Here is a 17,300-nt window from a genome sequence, read left to right on the forward strand (position 1 = left end):
GGGCTTACATCACCGTCATTGTGACAGCTTATTATACATGAGGGCTTACATCACCGTCATTGTGACAGCTTATTATAGATGAGGGCTTACATCATTGTCATTATGACAGCTTATTATTCATGAGGGCTTACTTGGTATGAATTATAATCATTATATGTAGTTATATAATATATGATATCAAGTTATGTTTAATGAGTTAGAGACTACTTCAGACTACTTCAGTAGCAGTTTATATAATTATACATAGAACCTGTAAATAATCATATCTACATGTACACATGTTAGCTAATTTGCCAGTAATTAGATACACCTCGGTTCTCTAAACAACTTGGATGTTATCTATACCATGTTCATGTAATACTGGTTGTATTCAATTATCTTCGTGTAGTTCTAATTAATGTGGTGTTTAGTGTAGACTTCAGGTCACGAACCCCATAACCATATTAAGTCAGATTTCCATCTGTCCAGCCGATGCACATTTTGGTTATTATAAAAGAGTAGCCTTCTGTTCATACTAATGTCACTCCTAGCCGTCTTCGAACGGACACAACATATACCTACACCAATAAATAGAGGAACCAGCAATCTTCGACTTCATCTTTATTATACAACTACAACTCTAGAAATCCACAACTACAAAATACACTAAGGATTATTATACTTTAACTACATGATTGTTTATTATAACAAATATATCATGGGGGTCTGTGCCGAAGGCTGAGTGCAATAGAACATCGGTCGATTACCAGTACCAATAGTCAAATGTTCTGGACTATTGCACATGCAGACACCCATGATATACTTGTTTTATTACATAATCACTAAAACACACTTAGAATCAGTGAAATCTCCACTTTCCTGAAGACCTAGAAGTCACCATGACTGTCGTCGGCAGTGTTGACATCTGAGTGACTTAAACATTTGAAAGGGTAGGACCAAATTCTGAAATGTCACAGGGGTTCAATAGTTCGTACGTGACCGTGCAATAGTCATTTTAGCCGTGCAATAGTTCAAAATATAGCTTATGCCTAGAGTTAAGGAAAATATACAATATAGGACATTCCATGGGCGTTTATTGTTCCGTCCAGCAGTACTCTTATGTAACCTACAGGCTGCCAGGAAGACATCATGGAATTGGCCATTAATTATTGTTATCATGATTTCTGTGAAAGTTAAATGCAGCATGTTTACAAATATTCCTTTTTTACAGTTTTCTATACTTTATACAAATGTACATGCCTGGAAGCAGAAATTCCAATCTTATGCATTTAAAATGTACTGTTGAAAGATAAATTTAAAACAAGATTTGAAACAACTGTCATCACACAATGTGTTTACTCTTGTTTTATCATTGACCACACATATATGAGAAAGTACAGCCAATGTAAACCTGACAAAGAGTAATGACTAAACAGTAGGGATTAAAACCTTTTACAGATCTCTTGTTGATGTGCACAAGGTCATTCCGAGATACCTGTTTGGCGTTCCCAACGTTATTTTGAGATCTCTATTTGATGTTACCAAGGTTGTTTTGATATCTCCATTTGATGCTTTCAAGGTTATTTTGAGATCTCTAGGTCATTTTAAGATCACTATTTGATATTCTCAAGGTCATTTTGAGATCTCTTTTTGATGTTCTCAAGGTCGTTTTGAGATCTTTATTTGATGTTCTCAACGTCATTTTGAGATCTCTCTTTGATGTTCCCAAGGTCGTTTTGAGATCTCTATTTTGTGTTCTCAAGGTCATTTTGAGATCTCTATCTGATGTTCTAAAAGTTATGTTGAAATATCTTTCTGGCGAGGATAATGTATCTCGGAGGTATGTTATGTGTAAGTGCAAAGTCACTCTGGGAAATAGATAATGTAGACAATATTTTCCTCTATCTGGTTTTAATATCTGTCTAATGTTGGCTGAATTTGACTTCTCTTTACCTAGCTCACCGCTCATGTTCAGACCAGGAGTTTCAGTGCAACAACAACAAGTGTATCCCGAAGAGCTGGAAATGTAATGGAGAGGTGAACTGTGAGGATGGAAGTGACGAGGAAGATTGTTTGGGTAGGTGAATAGGCTAAAAGGAAGAAATCAGTAATTCTTGATGTAAGTCTAGCCGCCAAGAAAAATATCTATTTTATTCACACATAAGACATGAATCTACCTCACTCAATACCACTTCCAGCTACTCTCTGTCGACCTCTAAGATGTTATTCTCTAACGACCTCTCAGTTTTAATTTTCTGACAATTTCTCGGTCCTTATTCTCTGAAGACCTTTCCAGTGTAATTCTTCCAACAACCCTTCAGTTATAATTCTCTGACAACACTGAAGTCCTGATTCTCTGACGACCTAACACCTAACAGTCATCATTTTCTTGCCAACTCCACAGTCATAATTCTCCGACAACCCCACAGTCATAATTCTCTGACAACCCCACAGTCATAATTCTCCGACAACCCCACAGTCATAATTCTCCAACAACCCCACAGTCATAATTCTCCAACAACCCCACAGTCATAATTCTCCAACAACCCCACAGTCATAATTCTCCAACAACCCCATAGTCATAATTCTCCGACAACCCCACAGTCATAATTCCTGACAACCCCACAGTCATAATTCTCCAACAACCCCACAGTCATAATTCTCCGACAACCCCACAGTCATAATTCTCTAACAACCCCACAGTCATAATTCTCTGACAACCCCACAGTCATAATCCTCTGACAACCCCACAGTCATAATTCTCTGACAACCCCACAGTCATAATTCTCCAACAACCCCACAGTCATAATTCTCTAACAGCTCCACAGTAATAATTCTCTGACAACCCCACAGTCATAATTCTCCAACAACCCCACAGTAATAATTCTCTAACAACTCCACAGTCATAATTCTCCAACAACCCCACAGTCATAATTCTCTAACAACCCCACAGTCATAATTCTCCAACAACCCCACAGTCAATTCTCTGACAACCCCACAGTCATAATTATCTGACAACCCCACAGTCATAATTCTCTGACAACTCCACAGTCATAATTCTCTGACAACCCCACAGTCATAATTCTCTGACAACCCCACAGTCATAATTCTCTAACAACCCCAGTCATAATTCTCTGACAACCCCACAGTCATAATTCTCTGACAACCCCACAGTAATAATTCTCTAACAACCCCACAGTCAATTCTCTGACAACCCCACAGTCATAATTCTCTAACAACCCCACAGTCATAATTCTCTGACAACCCTGCAGTCATAATTCTCTGACAACCCCACAGTCATAATTCTCTAACAACCCCACAGTCATAATTCTCTGACAACCCCACAGTCATAATTCTCTGACAACCCAACAGTAATAATTCTCTAACAACCCCACTGTCATAATTCTCTAACAACCACATAGTAATAATTCTCTGACAACCCCACAGTCATAATTCTCTAACAACCCCACAGTAATAATTCTCTAACAACCCCACAGTCATAATTCTTCAACAACCCCACAGTAATAATTCTCTGACAACCCCACAGTAATAATTCTCTAACAACCCCACAGTAATAATTCTCCAACAACCCCACAGTCATAATTCTTCAACAACCCCACAGTAATAATTCTCTGACAACCCCACAGTAATAATTCTCTGACAACCCCACAGTCATAATTCTCTAACAACCCCACAGTAATAATTCTCCAACAACCCCACAGTCATAATTCTTCAACAACCCCACAGTCATAATTCTCCAACAACCCCACAGTAATAATTCTCTGACAACCCCACAGTAATAATTCTCTGACAACCCCACAGTCATAATTCTTCAACAACCCCACAGTAATAATTCTCCAACAACCCCACAGTCATAATTCTTCAACAACCCCACAGTCATAATTCTCCAACAACCCCACAGTCATAATTCTCTGACAACCCCTCGGCCTTACATTCCTGACAACCCCTCGGCCTAACATTCCTGACAACCCCTCGGCCTAACATTCCTGACAACCCCTCGGCCTAACATTCCTGACAACCCCTCGGCCTTACATTCCTGACAACCCCTCGGCCTAACATTCCTGACAACCCCTCGGCCTTACATTCCTGACAACCCCTCGGCCTTACATTCCTGACAACCCCTCGGCCTAACATTCCTGACAACCCCTCGGCCTAACATTCCTGACAACCCCTCGGCCTTACATTCCTGACAACCCCTCGGCCTAACATTCCTGACAACCCCTCGGCCTAACATTCCTGACAACCCCTCGGCCTTACATTCCTGACAACCCCTCGGCCTTACATTCCTGACAACCCCTCGGCCTTACATTCCTGACAACCCCTCGGCCTAACATTCCTGACAACCCCTCGGCCTTACATTCCTGACAACCCCTCGGCCTAACATTCCTGACAACCCCTCGGCCTTACATTCCTGACAACCCCTCGGCCTAACATTCCTGACAACCCCTCGGCCTTACATTCCTGACAACCCCTCGGCCTTACATTCCTGACAACCCCTCGGCCTTACATTCCTGACAACCCCTCGGCCTAACATTCCTGACAACCCCTCGGCCTAACATTCCTGACAACCCCTCGGCCTAACATTCCTGACAACCCCTCGGCCTAACATTCCTGACAACCCCTCGGCCTAACATTCCTGACAACCCCTCGGCCTAACATTCCTGACAACCCCTCGGCCTTACATTCCTGACAACCCCTCGGCCTTACATTCCTGACAACCCCTCGGCCTAACATTCCTGACAACCCCTCGGCCTAACATTCCTGACAACCCCTCGGCCTAACATTCCTGACAACCCCTCGGCCTAACATTCCTGACAACCCCACAGTCATAATTCTCTGACAACCCCTCGGCCTAACATTCCTGACAACCCCTCGGCCTAACATTCCTGACAACCCCTCGGCCTTACATTCCTGACAACCCCTCGGCCTTACATTCCTGACAACCCCTCGGCCTAACATTCCTGACAACCCCTCGGCCTTACATTCCTGACAACCCCTCGGCCTTACATTCCTGACAACCTCATATTGACCCTTGACTATATTACAGGTCTGGAATGTGATGCTGAAGAGTTTAAGTGTGCTGGAATCTGTGTTCCCAGAAAGTGGCTGTGTGACGAGGACATTGACTGTCCTGACGGCTCAGATGAACGCAACTGTACTGGTAGGTGAAGCATGCAATTCAATGTCTGCATTCATAGCTACCATATTGACCTTGAGTAATTATGAACTGACTATGAGGAAAAGCTTTGATATGCTGTGAGCTTTATTTCTCCCAAAGTTCACCGATTTATCTCCAGTTTTAGACATGAGAGATTTCTCTGTCAATCCCTAAGGTATGACAGATTGCACGCGCTAATCTTCTGAACCTGAAAGTACTTAAGGAACTGCTTTTTGAGTGACGTCACTATAGTTTCCCACATTGTTATTTAATGTTAAATGATCGTAAGAGACACAAATTTTTTTTGTAATGACAAAATGTACTGTTGTTAACATAAGAATAGTATCACCAATACCTTATTTGTCTGTTTTGATAAATATTATGAATTATTTTTAGACCTATGTTTTCTTGTGTAATGATATTCATGGTATGCAATTTTTGGGGGGTTATGATAGGTACTTCTTCAAATGAGGATACTTATGATCACCGATGGGATATGCAATTATTTAAAGTGGGGGGGGGAAAAATAATCGTTCCCTACCTAGGGAGTGTGACAAAAAATTCTTAACCCTCGGGGAGTTCATGAATGTCCAACCCTTGGCCAGCCTCGTTTTGGACATTCACGAATTCCCCCTCAGGTTGAGATTTCTTAGTCACACCCCCAAGGCAGGGAAAGATTCTATTAATCAATAATATTTTGAACAATTTCCACCCAGGGATATATCTGTTATGGCCCTTTGAAGTTTAGGTGTAGGTCATGATATTGGGCCAGTAGCACGCTGACATAAAGTCAATTCATATGAATGACCTTGACCTATTTTCAAGGTCACAGGGGTCAAATATGATCAATCTTGATTTAAAAACAAAAAATCATATATCAGACTGAGTATACATATCAGAACTTGAATGACCAATAAGGCCCCATGGGCCTTTTGTTACCTGATAATTAAGCAGTATATCTTCTTTTTATGTGCTTGATAATCTTAATGAATACAATTTCTTTAAGCATTATAACATCATAAGTTTGCAGATTCATTCCATTTCATCAATAAATATAAGATATGGAATGGATGATAAAATAATAAAAACTAAGAAAGACTTTTGGTTGATTTCATCAGGTTCGTGTGTAGGCAATAAATTCTTGTGTGAAAACAAAGAGTGCATACCAGAGCTGTGGCGATGTGATGGTGACAACGATTGTGGGGATAACTCTGACGAGGATACAGATAGGTGTAGTAAGTACACTCGCACCGCGGTGATACATATCTTAATATCATCTTACTGTCTTAGAAGGATTCGTAGAAAGACTCTACACTACTGAACACGCTGTCACAAAAACAAAGCAAATGACACCCATGGTCAAAAATGTATAACAGCATATTCTTGTTTTCATTTGATCATAATTATACTCTTTGCTGATTAATTATTACCAGTACTATTGTGCATTTATTCAATAATTCATCGAAATAAAATTATTTGATCTATGTCTACAACATTTTTATGAATATTTGCAAATTTTTAATGATTGTATACAAAGAAAGGGCAGGAAGATTTAATGCATGACTGTTTAAGTGAATCCATCTTTTAAGTTGTAGACTTCATTATAATTACAACATCAAAATAATTATAATAAAAACATTTATTTTGATTTCCAGGTAATCATCAATGTCCTCTGGGCCGATTCCGTTGTAAAAATCATATATGTCTGTCTGTGTCTAAACGTTGTGACGGAATTGACCAGTGTGGAGATTATACCGATGAGGAACGTTGTAAGTGAATTACCGTGAAAGCAAACAAAAAAACACTGATATATATTTATTTAGCGCTATTTGAAATATATAGAAAGCTAAGTTAAAGCTAAGAGAAAATATAATTTGGTAAATTTTCATTAAAAGTATTAAAAAAAAGAAAATTTTATGTATACAGTAAGTCAATTAGAAAAAAAATCATATTCCTAAACACAGTTGAATGGTTATGTTATGATGTATATGATTGATTAGCAACCAGTGGCTATGATTGGTTACTATGACACTCAATAGTTTGTGTAACAACGGATTTGATTGGTTACAGGTTACTATGACACTCAATAGTTTGTGTAACAACAGATTTGATTGGTTACAGGTTACTATGACACTCAATAGTTTGTGTAACAACGGATTTGATTGGTTACAGGTTACTATGACACTCTTTGTCATGGGCGGACTTTCAGATGTGCGAAGAATGACAAGTGTATCCCCATCCACCAGGTATGTGACGGTCAGTTCAACTGTCTGGACCATACTGACGAGGATTCCAACCTGTGTAGGTCAGGTAGGTCATTGTTAATATCAATATTGGTCAACATAATTTAATTGGTCTTACTGAATATGAATATACTAATTTTTGTAGAGAAATGGGTCGATTGTAATAATAAATAAACAAAATATGGAACGAAACTGATTAATCAATGCCACAAATGCTCAAACAAAAATAATTCTCTATATAAAGTTAGGATTATTAAGGAAATTTTTCAGCTCACAGACAGAAAAGATTTATGATAATAATAATAATGCATGCTATTAAGCAGATTGAAGTGTGATGACTCATTACATTAAGAGGAACAACATGCTGTTAAGTAGATTGAAGTGTGATGACTTATTACATTAAGAGGAATAACATGATATTAAGAGGAATAACATGCTATTTAGTAGATTGAAATGTGATGACTTAAAAATTACATTAAGAGGAATAACATGCTATTAAGTGCAATAATATGATATCATGTAGATTAACATGTGGTGACCTATTGCATTAGAGGAACAACATGCTATTAAGTAGATTGAAATGTGATGACTTATTGCATTAAGAGGAATAACATGATATTAAGCAGATCAAAGAGGAAAGACATTATACATGTATTAATGAAGCAAATCAAACTTCAGTAACACATTACATTGAGGAAAGACATTGTATAAAGCAGATCAAAGAGGAATGACATGTTACATGAAGAGGATTATAAAGATATTTTATAAAATCATCTAAATTTACAGAGAACATTCAGTCCACATGTGGAAGTAACATCTGTTACCAAACCTGTGTCAATATCACCGGGGTAGGGTACAAGTGTGGCTGTAAGATGGGCTACAAACTCAACGACGATGGATTCTCTTGTAAAGGTAAGTCACTGTTGACAGACTAACATGTAAAGGTAGGTCACTCTCGACAGATTAACATGTAAAGGTAGGTCACTCTCGACAGACTAACATGTAAAGGTAGGTCACTCTCGACAGATTAACATGTAAAGGTAGGTCACTCTCGACAGATTAACATGTAAATGTAGGTCACTCTCGACAGATTAACATGTAAAGGTAGGTCACTCTCGACAGATTCCCATGTAAAGGTAGGTCACTCTCGACAGATTAACATGTAAAGGTAGGTCACTCTCAACAGACTAACATGTAAAGGTAGGTCACTCTCGACAGACTAACATGTAAAGATAGGTCACTCTCGACAGATTCCCATGTAAAGGTAGGTCACTCTCGACAGATTCCCATGTAAAGGTAGGTCACTCTCGACAGATTACCATGTAAAGGTAGGTCACTCTCGACAGATTAACATGTAAAGGTAGGTCACTCTCGACAGATTAACATGTAAAGGTAGGTCACTCTCGACAGACTAACATGTAAAGGTAGGTCACTCTCGACAGATTAACATGTAAAGGTAGGTCAGTCTCGACAGACTAACATGTAAAGGTAAGTCACTCTCGACAGATTAACATGTAAAGGTAGGTCACTCTCGACAGATTCCTATGTAAAGGTAGGTCACTCTCGACAGATTAACATGTAAAGGTAGGTCACTCTGGATAGATTCCCATGTAAAGGTAGGTCACTCTCGACAGATTCCCATGTAAAGGTAGGTCACTCTCGACAGATTAACATGTAAAGGTAGGTCACTCTCGACAGACTAACATGTAAAGGTAGGTCACTCTCGACAGACTAACATGTAAAGGTTGGTCACTCTCGACAGATTCCCATGTAAAGGTAGGTCACTCTCGACAGATTCCCATGTAAAGGTAGGTCACTTTCGACAGATTCCCATGTAAAGGTTGGTCACTCTCGACAGACTAACATGTAAAAGTTGGTGACTCTTGACAGATTCCCATGTAAAGGTAGGTCACTCTCGACAGATTAACATGTAAAGGTTTGTGACTCTCAACAGACTAACATGTAAAGGTAGGTCACTCTCGACAGACTAACATGTAAAGATAGGTCACTCTCGACAGATTCCCATGTAAAGGTTTGTGACTCTCGACAGATTAACATGTTAATATAGGTAGCTCTCGACAGATTCCAATGTAAAGGTTGGTCACTCTTGGCAAAGACAACATGTTATACAGTATTTAGGTCATATTTTTATCATAGAAATTTTTCGGTACGAAATTAAATTTCATTCATCTTTATTAAAAGCACGGTGACAGTATTGATACATATATATATATATATATATATATATATATATACAATGTATTGCAGATGTGGACCTGTGTAAGCTTTGGGGTACCTGTTCTCAGAGCTGTGACCCTAACAATCCCACAACCAACTGCTCCTGTGACGAAGGTTATACTATGTGGACTGATAATGAGTCACATCGCCCGTCATGTCAAGCTCAAGGTAAGTCATTCTGATCCTGGTACTGATCAGGGTCATTGTGGTTATAAGGTGTCCCGACACTTGATCACTAGCCCTCCACCTCTGGGCTGCTAGCCGAAACCCACATGAGTTATGTATATAGTTGCCTAGTACTGATATACTGTAATATTACTGTATTCTATATCTCATGTCCCAGTCTCAGACCTGTAATATTACTGTATTCTATATCTCTGGTCCCAGTCTCAGACCTGTAATATTACTGTATTCTATATCTCTGGTCCCAGTCTCAGACCTGTAATATTACTGTATTCTATATCTCTGGTCCCAGTTTCAGACCTGTAATATTACTATATTCTATATCTTAATTATGTCCGAGTTTCATACCTGTAATATTATGTAATATTACTGTATTCTATATCTCTGGTCCCAGTTTCAGACCTGTAATATTACTATATTCTATATCTTAATTATGTCCCAGTTTCAGACCTGTAATATTACTGTATTCTATATCTCTGGTCCCAGTTTCAGACCTGTAATATTACTGTATTCTATATCTCATGTCCCAGTCTCAGACCTGTAATATTACTGTATTCTATATCTCATGTCCCAGTCTCAGACCTGTAATATTACTGTATTCTATATCTCTGGTCCCAGTCTCAGACCTGTAATATTACTGTATTCTATATCTCTGGTCCCAGTCTCAGACCTGTAATATTACTGTATTCTATATCTCTGGTCCCAGTCTCAGACCTGTAATATTACTGTATTCTATATCTCATGTCCCAGTTTCAGACCTGTAATATTACTGTATTCTATATCTCATGTCCCAGTCTCAGACCTGTAATATTACTGTATTCTATATCTCATGTCCCAGTCTCAGACCTGTAATATTACTGTATTCTATATCTCTGGTCCCAGTCTCAGACCTGTAATATTACTGTATTCTATATCTCTGGTCCCAGTCTCAGACCTGTAATATTACTGTATTCTATATCTCTGGTCCCAGTTTCAGACCTGTAATATTACTATATTCTATATCTTAATTATGTCCGAGTTTCAGACCTGTAATATTATGTAATATTACTGTATTCTATATCTCTGGTCCCAGTTTCAGACCTGTAATATTACTATATTCTATATCTTAATTATGTCCCAGTTTCAGACCTGTAATATTACTGTATTCTATATCTCTGGTCCCAGTTTCAGACCTGTAATATTACTGTATTCTATATCTCGTGTCCCAGTTTCAGACCTGTAATATTACTGTATTCTATATCTCTGGTCCCAGTTTCAGACCTGTAATATTACTGTATTCTATATCTCGTGTCCCTGTTTCAGACCTGTAATATTATGTAATATAACTGTATTCTATATCTCGTGTCCCTGTTTCAGACCTGTAATATTATGTAATATAACTGTATTCTATATCTCGTGTCCCTGTTTCAGACCTGTAATATTATGTAATATTACTGTATTCTTAATTGCAGGTCCCAAGCCCCAGCTACTTATTGCTCACGAGACAGAGCTGATCCAGTCCGACATTGCCTACAGTGGACAGCAGCAGTCTCTGTTGTCGGTAAGTAAAGAGGTTAAGGGGAGGTAGCTCTGACCTTTTAAAGGAAGGTAATTCTGATCTACGGCTGTGTTATGGAGAAAAATTAAGCAAATCAAACTGACAGAATTCCACTAAATGATCAGGGTCAAACTGAAGCTTGTCATTTATAGTGCTGTAACGATTAGAAAATCTGCTTACTGTCCATTTGAATGATCAGGGTCATGATCAAACTGAAGCTTGTCATTTATAGTGGTGTAACGATTAGAAATTCTGCTTTCTGTCCATTTGAAATAACTCTGTTGGGATTTTGTAAAGGGGAGATAATTCTGTAAAGGAGATAATATGACATTTAACTGTTGATATCTGACATGTTACGTTTTTAATGTTTTATACAGAGTGAGAAAGACAAAATTCTGTCCATTGATGTTGATATGACACAATCCATTCTACATCCTCCTTCACAATGGACTGCCTTCATCGTAAGCCATGACAAAACGCTCAAGAAAATGGCCATCAATGTCCACTGGAGCAAGAAAACAAAGCCGGGAAACAGTCGTATACGCCGCAGCAGTTTCGATCTGAAGGCCCAGCCCCCAGTCAAGGTACAAGGCATTGTTACCTACCTATGATAGTTTCTATCATACTCTATATAATAACAAAACAATGCCTTCATTGTTTTCCTAAAATGTATTTTGTAAGCATTTGTTGATTAGATTTAGGTAGTTAGTTATTGGTTGTGTTTTCAATTTCTTTCTTGTTTTTTTTTTAAAACTATCGACTATCTATTTTCTTCTGAATATATATGATAACAATCCATTTAGCTCTTGAAAAAGGGACAAATCTAATCAAAAACGAAGGTGAAACAGTTCAATTTTCTAATAAGAAAATGTTTATTTCCAGAGTCATTGAAAACTCATTATTTAACAGATTTTGCTTATATTTTCAGTTTGTGAATCTAGTAGCTGACCCCCAGGGTATTGCTGTTGACTGGGTTGGAAAACGAATCTACTGGACTGATGCTGGCACTCGCACTGTGGAGATGACGGATTATGATGGCGCTCGTAAGATTACGGTGGTAAATTCTGGACTTGACCAGCCGTACTCTATAGCAGTGGCGCCAGAAGTAGGGTATGTGACATTACACAAAACACTGACAGACTCTTGTTGATCACGGATCACTTTCAAATTTGTATCGAGCTTGCATTTCTGCTGTTTCTTAAAATTATTTTATATATTCTATACTATACAATCATGCAACACCTCCAGTTTATGCAAATGATGGTCAACTTACTATACATATATATGTCATAACTCTTCAATACTATATATGTTCACCTATCAACCTCTTAATACTGTAAGCTATGTATAATTCAACAATGGTACATCTTTATCTAAATTGTTCAATACATACTTTATTTCTATTAGCCATTAAACATTATTTCAATATATATACATGTATGCATTTTCTAAAATGTTACTATTATGTATACCAACTCATTGTCACCCTTGATGCTCTTCTCAAAAATGATATTAAGCTGCTGTAAAACTGTATCTATAATTGATGTTTTTTTCTATGTATTTCATGTACTTATAATATGCAAAAGGATGAATAAAAAGATTTTAGAACTGAAAAAAAAAATACCAATGTGTTTAGGTTAACACATCAAATAAAGGGTATGTCAGTTATCATTTATTATTTTTACTTAAGTTAGATTTTTTCTACGAAAATGGCCATAAAAACTGGAAGTTGGAAGAAACAAGAATTTTTTAGGCTCAATTTGATAAGAGGACAATTCAAATGGTAATTTCAGTAATTTTTTTGTCATTTTGAAGAACTTATTTCATACCAGCCTTTTCATAATTAAATAAAAAAAAATTGCTTTGTTTTAGGAAATTGTTTTGGGCAGATAGAGGTTTTCCACCAAAGATAGAAACTTCCAATCTAGATGGGAGTGGACGTAAAGATCTGGTTAAAGACGACATCATATGGCCGAATGGTCTGGCCGTTGACCATGCCAATCACAGGCTCTACTGGACAGACACTAAGAAACACACCATAGAGACCATTGGTCTCCATGGCGATGACCGACAAGTTGTCAAGCTTTTTAAATGTAATGAAATCAATATATGTATGAAAGGAAAATTTGTGAAATTTGTGATAAAAAGGCAAAATAATGTTTGAAGGATAGTCATCTAGGTATATGTTATCGAGAACTTAATAGATCATTAAAAACCTCCTTTAATCTGAATGATTTCATTTTCCACAGATGATCTGACCCTGGGTTACTATACTTACATCAGGTCATTCTCTTTGCTGTAGTGTTGCTATGGTAATCCATGGGTCGATATATCGCTGTGTAAATGTCATTGTTCAGTTCACAGTATTTTTTTCTCACTTCACGGTTCACCCTCGGTTTTCCAGATCAGGCCGTTTCCGGTTTTCTGCACGGTAATTAGTATAGCCCCAAACAAGCATGGAGGCAGAAGTGCTTTTGTCGAGTGACTATTTAGAATTGAAAGAACCACCTGTTTCAGTTGAATCACATCTTTGGAAACATTTTGTGTTTTGTGTAACTGAAACAGGTGGTGTTGAATTTATTTCATTGATCATTTGCGAAGTAAATGTATCATGATATGTAACATATTGTGAGAGAAGTATCGCGATATATATCGTGTCGTGAGGGAAGTGTATCATTGCAGCACTACTCCTCTGGTCTTTACTCCCGATAGTAACCAGGGTCCTGTCAGATTTTGTGCCTTGTAGTGATCAGGTTGTCTGTCCATTTTTGGTTTCTACACAATACTTTGATTAATAAAAAAAAAGTGTGGCTTTCCTGTGATAGCCTGGAGGTCAAAGTTATACTGTTACTATAAATAGAAAAAAAAGTTTATGCCCAATACCTTAAGTTCTGTAGGACCAACTGCACTAAGACTTCATCCAGTGCTTCCTCGAAAATAGTGAGGCGAAAAATGAGCTAGGGTCAAGGTCGCTGTTAATTTGAATATAACAAGGAATATACATGTAACGGTCTTCACAGAATGTCAAACTTTCTCTGAAAATCCTCATGGTATTACTCTGATCAATAGATTTCATCATTCAAGGTTAAAGTATCAAAGATCACACCTAACCTTGTTTGAAATAAAACTTTTTTATATATCTCCTGATATCCGTGACTAATTACTTGAGAGCATATGTTCAGTAATTCAATGTCAATGTAACACACAGACTTAGTGAAATGCACGTGGAGCCCTTTCAGTGGTGTCTGTATTCTAGTAAAGATTTCTTTGTAACAGCGGATGAGGACCCTCCCTTCATGCTGGACGTGTTTGAAGACTTCCTCTATGTCACATTGTACCGTTCACACTCCATCATACGGATACACAAGTTTGGATCCAAGTTCATGAACAGGACAGATACTCTACTGACGAATGTAACCTTTATTGGCGATATCATCATCCTCCAGCCAATCAAACAGAAGAACTCAAGTAAGTACAACCCCTAAAATACCCTTAATATCACTTAATATCACATCAAACAGTACTCAGTAAGTATGACCTTTAAAATACCCTTAATATCACATCAAACAGTTGTCCAGTAAGTATGACCTCTAAGACACCCTTAATATCACATATCAAACAGTAGTCCAGTAAGTATGACCTCTAAAATACCCTTAATATCACTTAATATCACATCAAACAGTAGTCAGTAAGTATGACCTCCAAAACACCCTTACTATCACATCAATAGTATTGTCCAGTAGGTATGACCTCTAAAATACCCTTAATATCACTTAATATCACATCAATAGTATTGTCCAGTAAGTATGACCTCCAAAATACCCTTAATATCACTTAATATCACATCAAACAGTAGTCAGTAAGTATGACCTCCAAAATACCCTTAATATCACATCAAACAGTAGTCAGTAAGTATGACCTCCAAAATACCCTTAATATCACATCAAACAGTAGTCAGTAAGTATGACCTCCAAAATACCCTTAATATCACATCAAACAGTAGTCCAGTAAGTATGACCTCTAAAATACCCTTAATATCACTTAATATCACATCAAACAGTAGTCCAGTAGGTATGACCTCCAAAATACCCTTAATATCACATCAATAGTATTGTCCAGTAGGTATGACCTCCAAAATACCCTTAATATCACATCAAACAGTAGTCCAGTAAGTATGACCTCTAAAATACCCTTAATATCACTTAATATCACATCAAACAGTAGTCAGTAAGTATGACCTCCAAAATACCCTTAATATCACATCAATAGTATTGTCCAGTAGGTATGACCTTCAAAATACCCTTAATATCACATCAAACAGTAGTCCAGTAGGTATGACCTTCAAAATACCCTTAATATCACTTAATATCACATCAATAGTATTGTCCAGTAAGTATGACCTCCAAAATACCCTTAATATCACATCATACAGTAGTCCAGTAGGTATGACCTTCAAAATACCCTTAATATCACATCAAACAGTAGTCCAGTAAGTATGACCTCCAAAATACCCTTAATATCACTTAATATCACATCAAACAGTAGTCCAGTAGGTATGACCTTCAAAATACCCTTAATATCACTTAATATCACATCAAACAGTAGTCCAGTAGGTTTGACCTCCAATGTACCCTTAATATCACATCATTATTCATAATTCTGGTAATTTGTTTTAATTTGGTTTTGCGCTAAAATTTGAGTGTGTTATTTGTTTCAGTCGTGAACTACTGTCGGTCCAATAGTACCCATGATGGACCGTGTCCAGCAGCGTTCTGTATTAACATGCCACAGCAGAAAGAAATCAAGTACAAGTGTGTGTGTTCCAATGATGCTGTGTTTGAAGATGACAAATGTAGCTTTAAGAAGTCCTGTGAGGAGGGGTACTGTAAAAATGGGGGAAGCTGCCATCTTCAACCCAACGGAAAGTCAAAGTGCAGGTATATGTTTAGATGCGAAGGGTCGGCAACTGCAATTTTGAAAATGTTTTGACACCAATTGCAACTTAAAGCTTTAACTAATTATTCTAGTCCTGATTTCAATTAAATAACATTGCAAGTCTTCATAAATTAGTTCATAGAGTCCAGAATCTCTTAACTATTTCATTATATTTTCTTACATTTGTTGTAATTTTCTGAAAGGAAGCACAGTCCCAATCTCTAGTAAAAGAGTCTTTTAATGTGTAGGCATTTAATTTTCTTCTGCCTTTCAACTTCAAATTGAAATATTTTACAATATTTGTAATTGTTTGAAAGAATGTGTTTCAGATTGAATGTTACCTGTTTCTTTTTAATACCTGAATAATATGTTACATACCTGTTAATGAGTATTTATTTATTAACTGTAGTTGCCCACCTGGTGTGACAGGGGACCGCTGTGACAAATGTGGAAGCTCTTATTGCCAAAATGGAGGTCAATGCATAGCAACAGCTGCCACACTCTCCTGCAAGTAAGTCGCCTCTTAAAGATCAGGAATAATTTACCAAGGTCACAAATATAATTCACCTTGGTCACAAATAATTCATCAAGGTCACTTATAATTTACCAAGGTCACAAATATAATTCACCTAGGTCACAAATATAATTCACCTAGGTCACAAATATAGTTCACCTAGGTCACAAATATTTCATCAAGGTCACTTATAATTCACCAAGGTCACAAATAATTCACCAAGGTCACAAATAATTCATCAAGGTCACTTATAATTCACCAAGGTCACCATCTAGAAATAATTTACCAAGGTCAAGGTCATTATCATTCCATCAAAGTCATAGTCATAATTGCTTCACAAACATTTCACAGTGATCATATTAAGCAATTCACAAAGATCAAAAGCACTTGATTAGCTAAGATACCCTGAAAGAAATCTTATTGTAATGGCCTCCTTACACCTTAGGGAAGTATTTTTGATTTAAATTATATCAATGGCAGATAGAACACAGG

At 37.4% G+C, this 17,300-nt stretch overlaps 1 protein-coding gene across 1 annotated transcript in view; it reads left to right on the forward strand.

Annotated features, from left to right (window-relative positions):
• Positions 1 to 17,300, forward strand: part of LOC117317934 (prolow-density lipoprotein receptor-related protein 1-like) — a 228,137-nt gene that overhangs the window by 190,790 nt on the left and 20,047 nt on the right. Inside the window, exons 60-73 of the mRNA XM_033872903.1 lie at positions 1,937 to 2,056; positions 5,048 to 5,161; positions 6,277 to 6,393; positions 6,814 to 6,927; positions 7,331 to 7,468; positions 8,188 to 8,313; positions 9,670 to 9,807; positions 11,274 to 11,362; positions 11,737 to 11,943; positions 12,288 to 12,469; positions 13,232 to 13,452; positions 14,636 to 14,827; positions 16,077 to 16,296; positions 16,704 to 16,805. Of these exons, the coding sequence (XP_033728794.1) occupies positions 1,937 to 2,056; positions 5,048 to 5,161; positions 6,277 to 6,393; positions 6,814 to 6,927; positions 7,331 to 7,468; positions 8,188 to 8,313; positions 9,670 to 9,807; positions 11,274 to 11,362; positions 11,737 to 11,943; positions 12,288 to 12,469; positions 13,232 to 13,452; positions 14,636 to 14,827; positions 16,077 to 16,296; positions 16,704 to 16,805 (2,080 nt within the window). The remainder of the gene's footprint in view (positions 1 to 1,936; positions 2,057 to 5,047; positions 5,162 to 6,276; positions 6,394 to 6,813; positions 6,928 to 7,330; positions 7,469 to 8,187; positions 8,314 to 9,669; positions 9,808 to 11,273; positions 11,363 to 11,736; positions 11,944 to 12,287; positions 12,470 to 13,231; positions 13,453 to 14,635; positions 14,828 to 16,076; positions 16,297 to 16,703; positions 16,806 to 17,300) is intronic.

The sequence above is a fragment of the Pecten maximus genome, chromosome 19 (assembly GCF_902652985.1).
Source record: "Pecten maximus chromosome 19, xPecMax1.1, whole genome shotgun sequence".
Classification (NCBI taxonomy): Eukaryota; Metazoa; Mollusca; class Bivalvia; order Pectinida; family Pectinidae; genus Pecten; species Pecten maximus.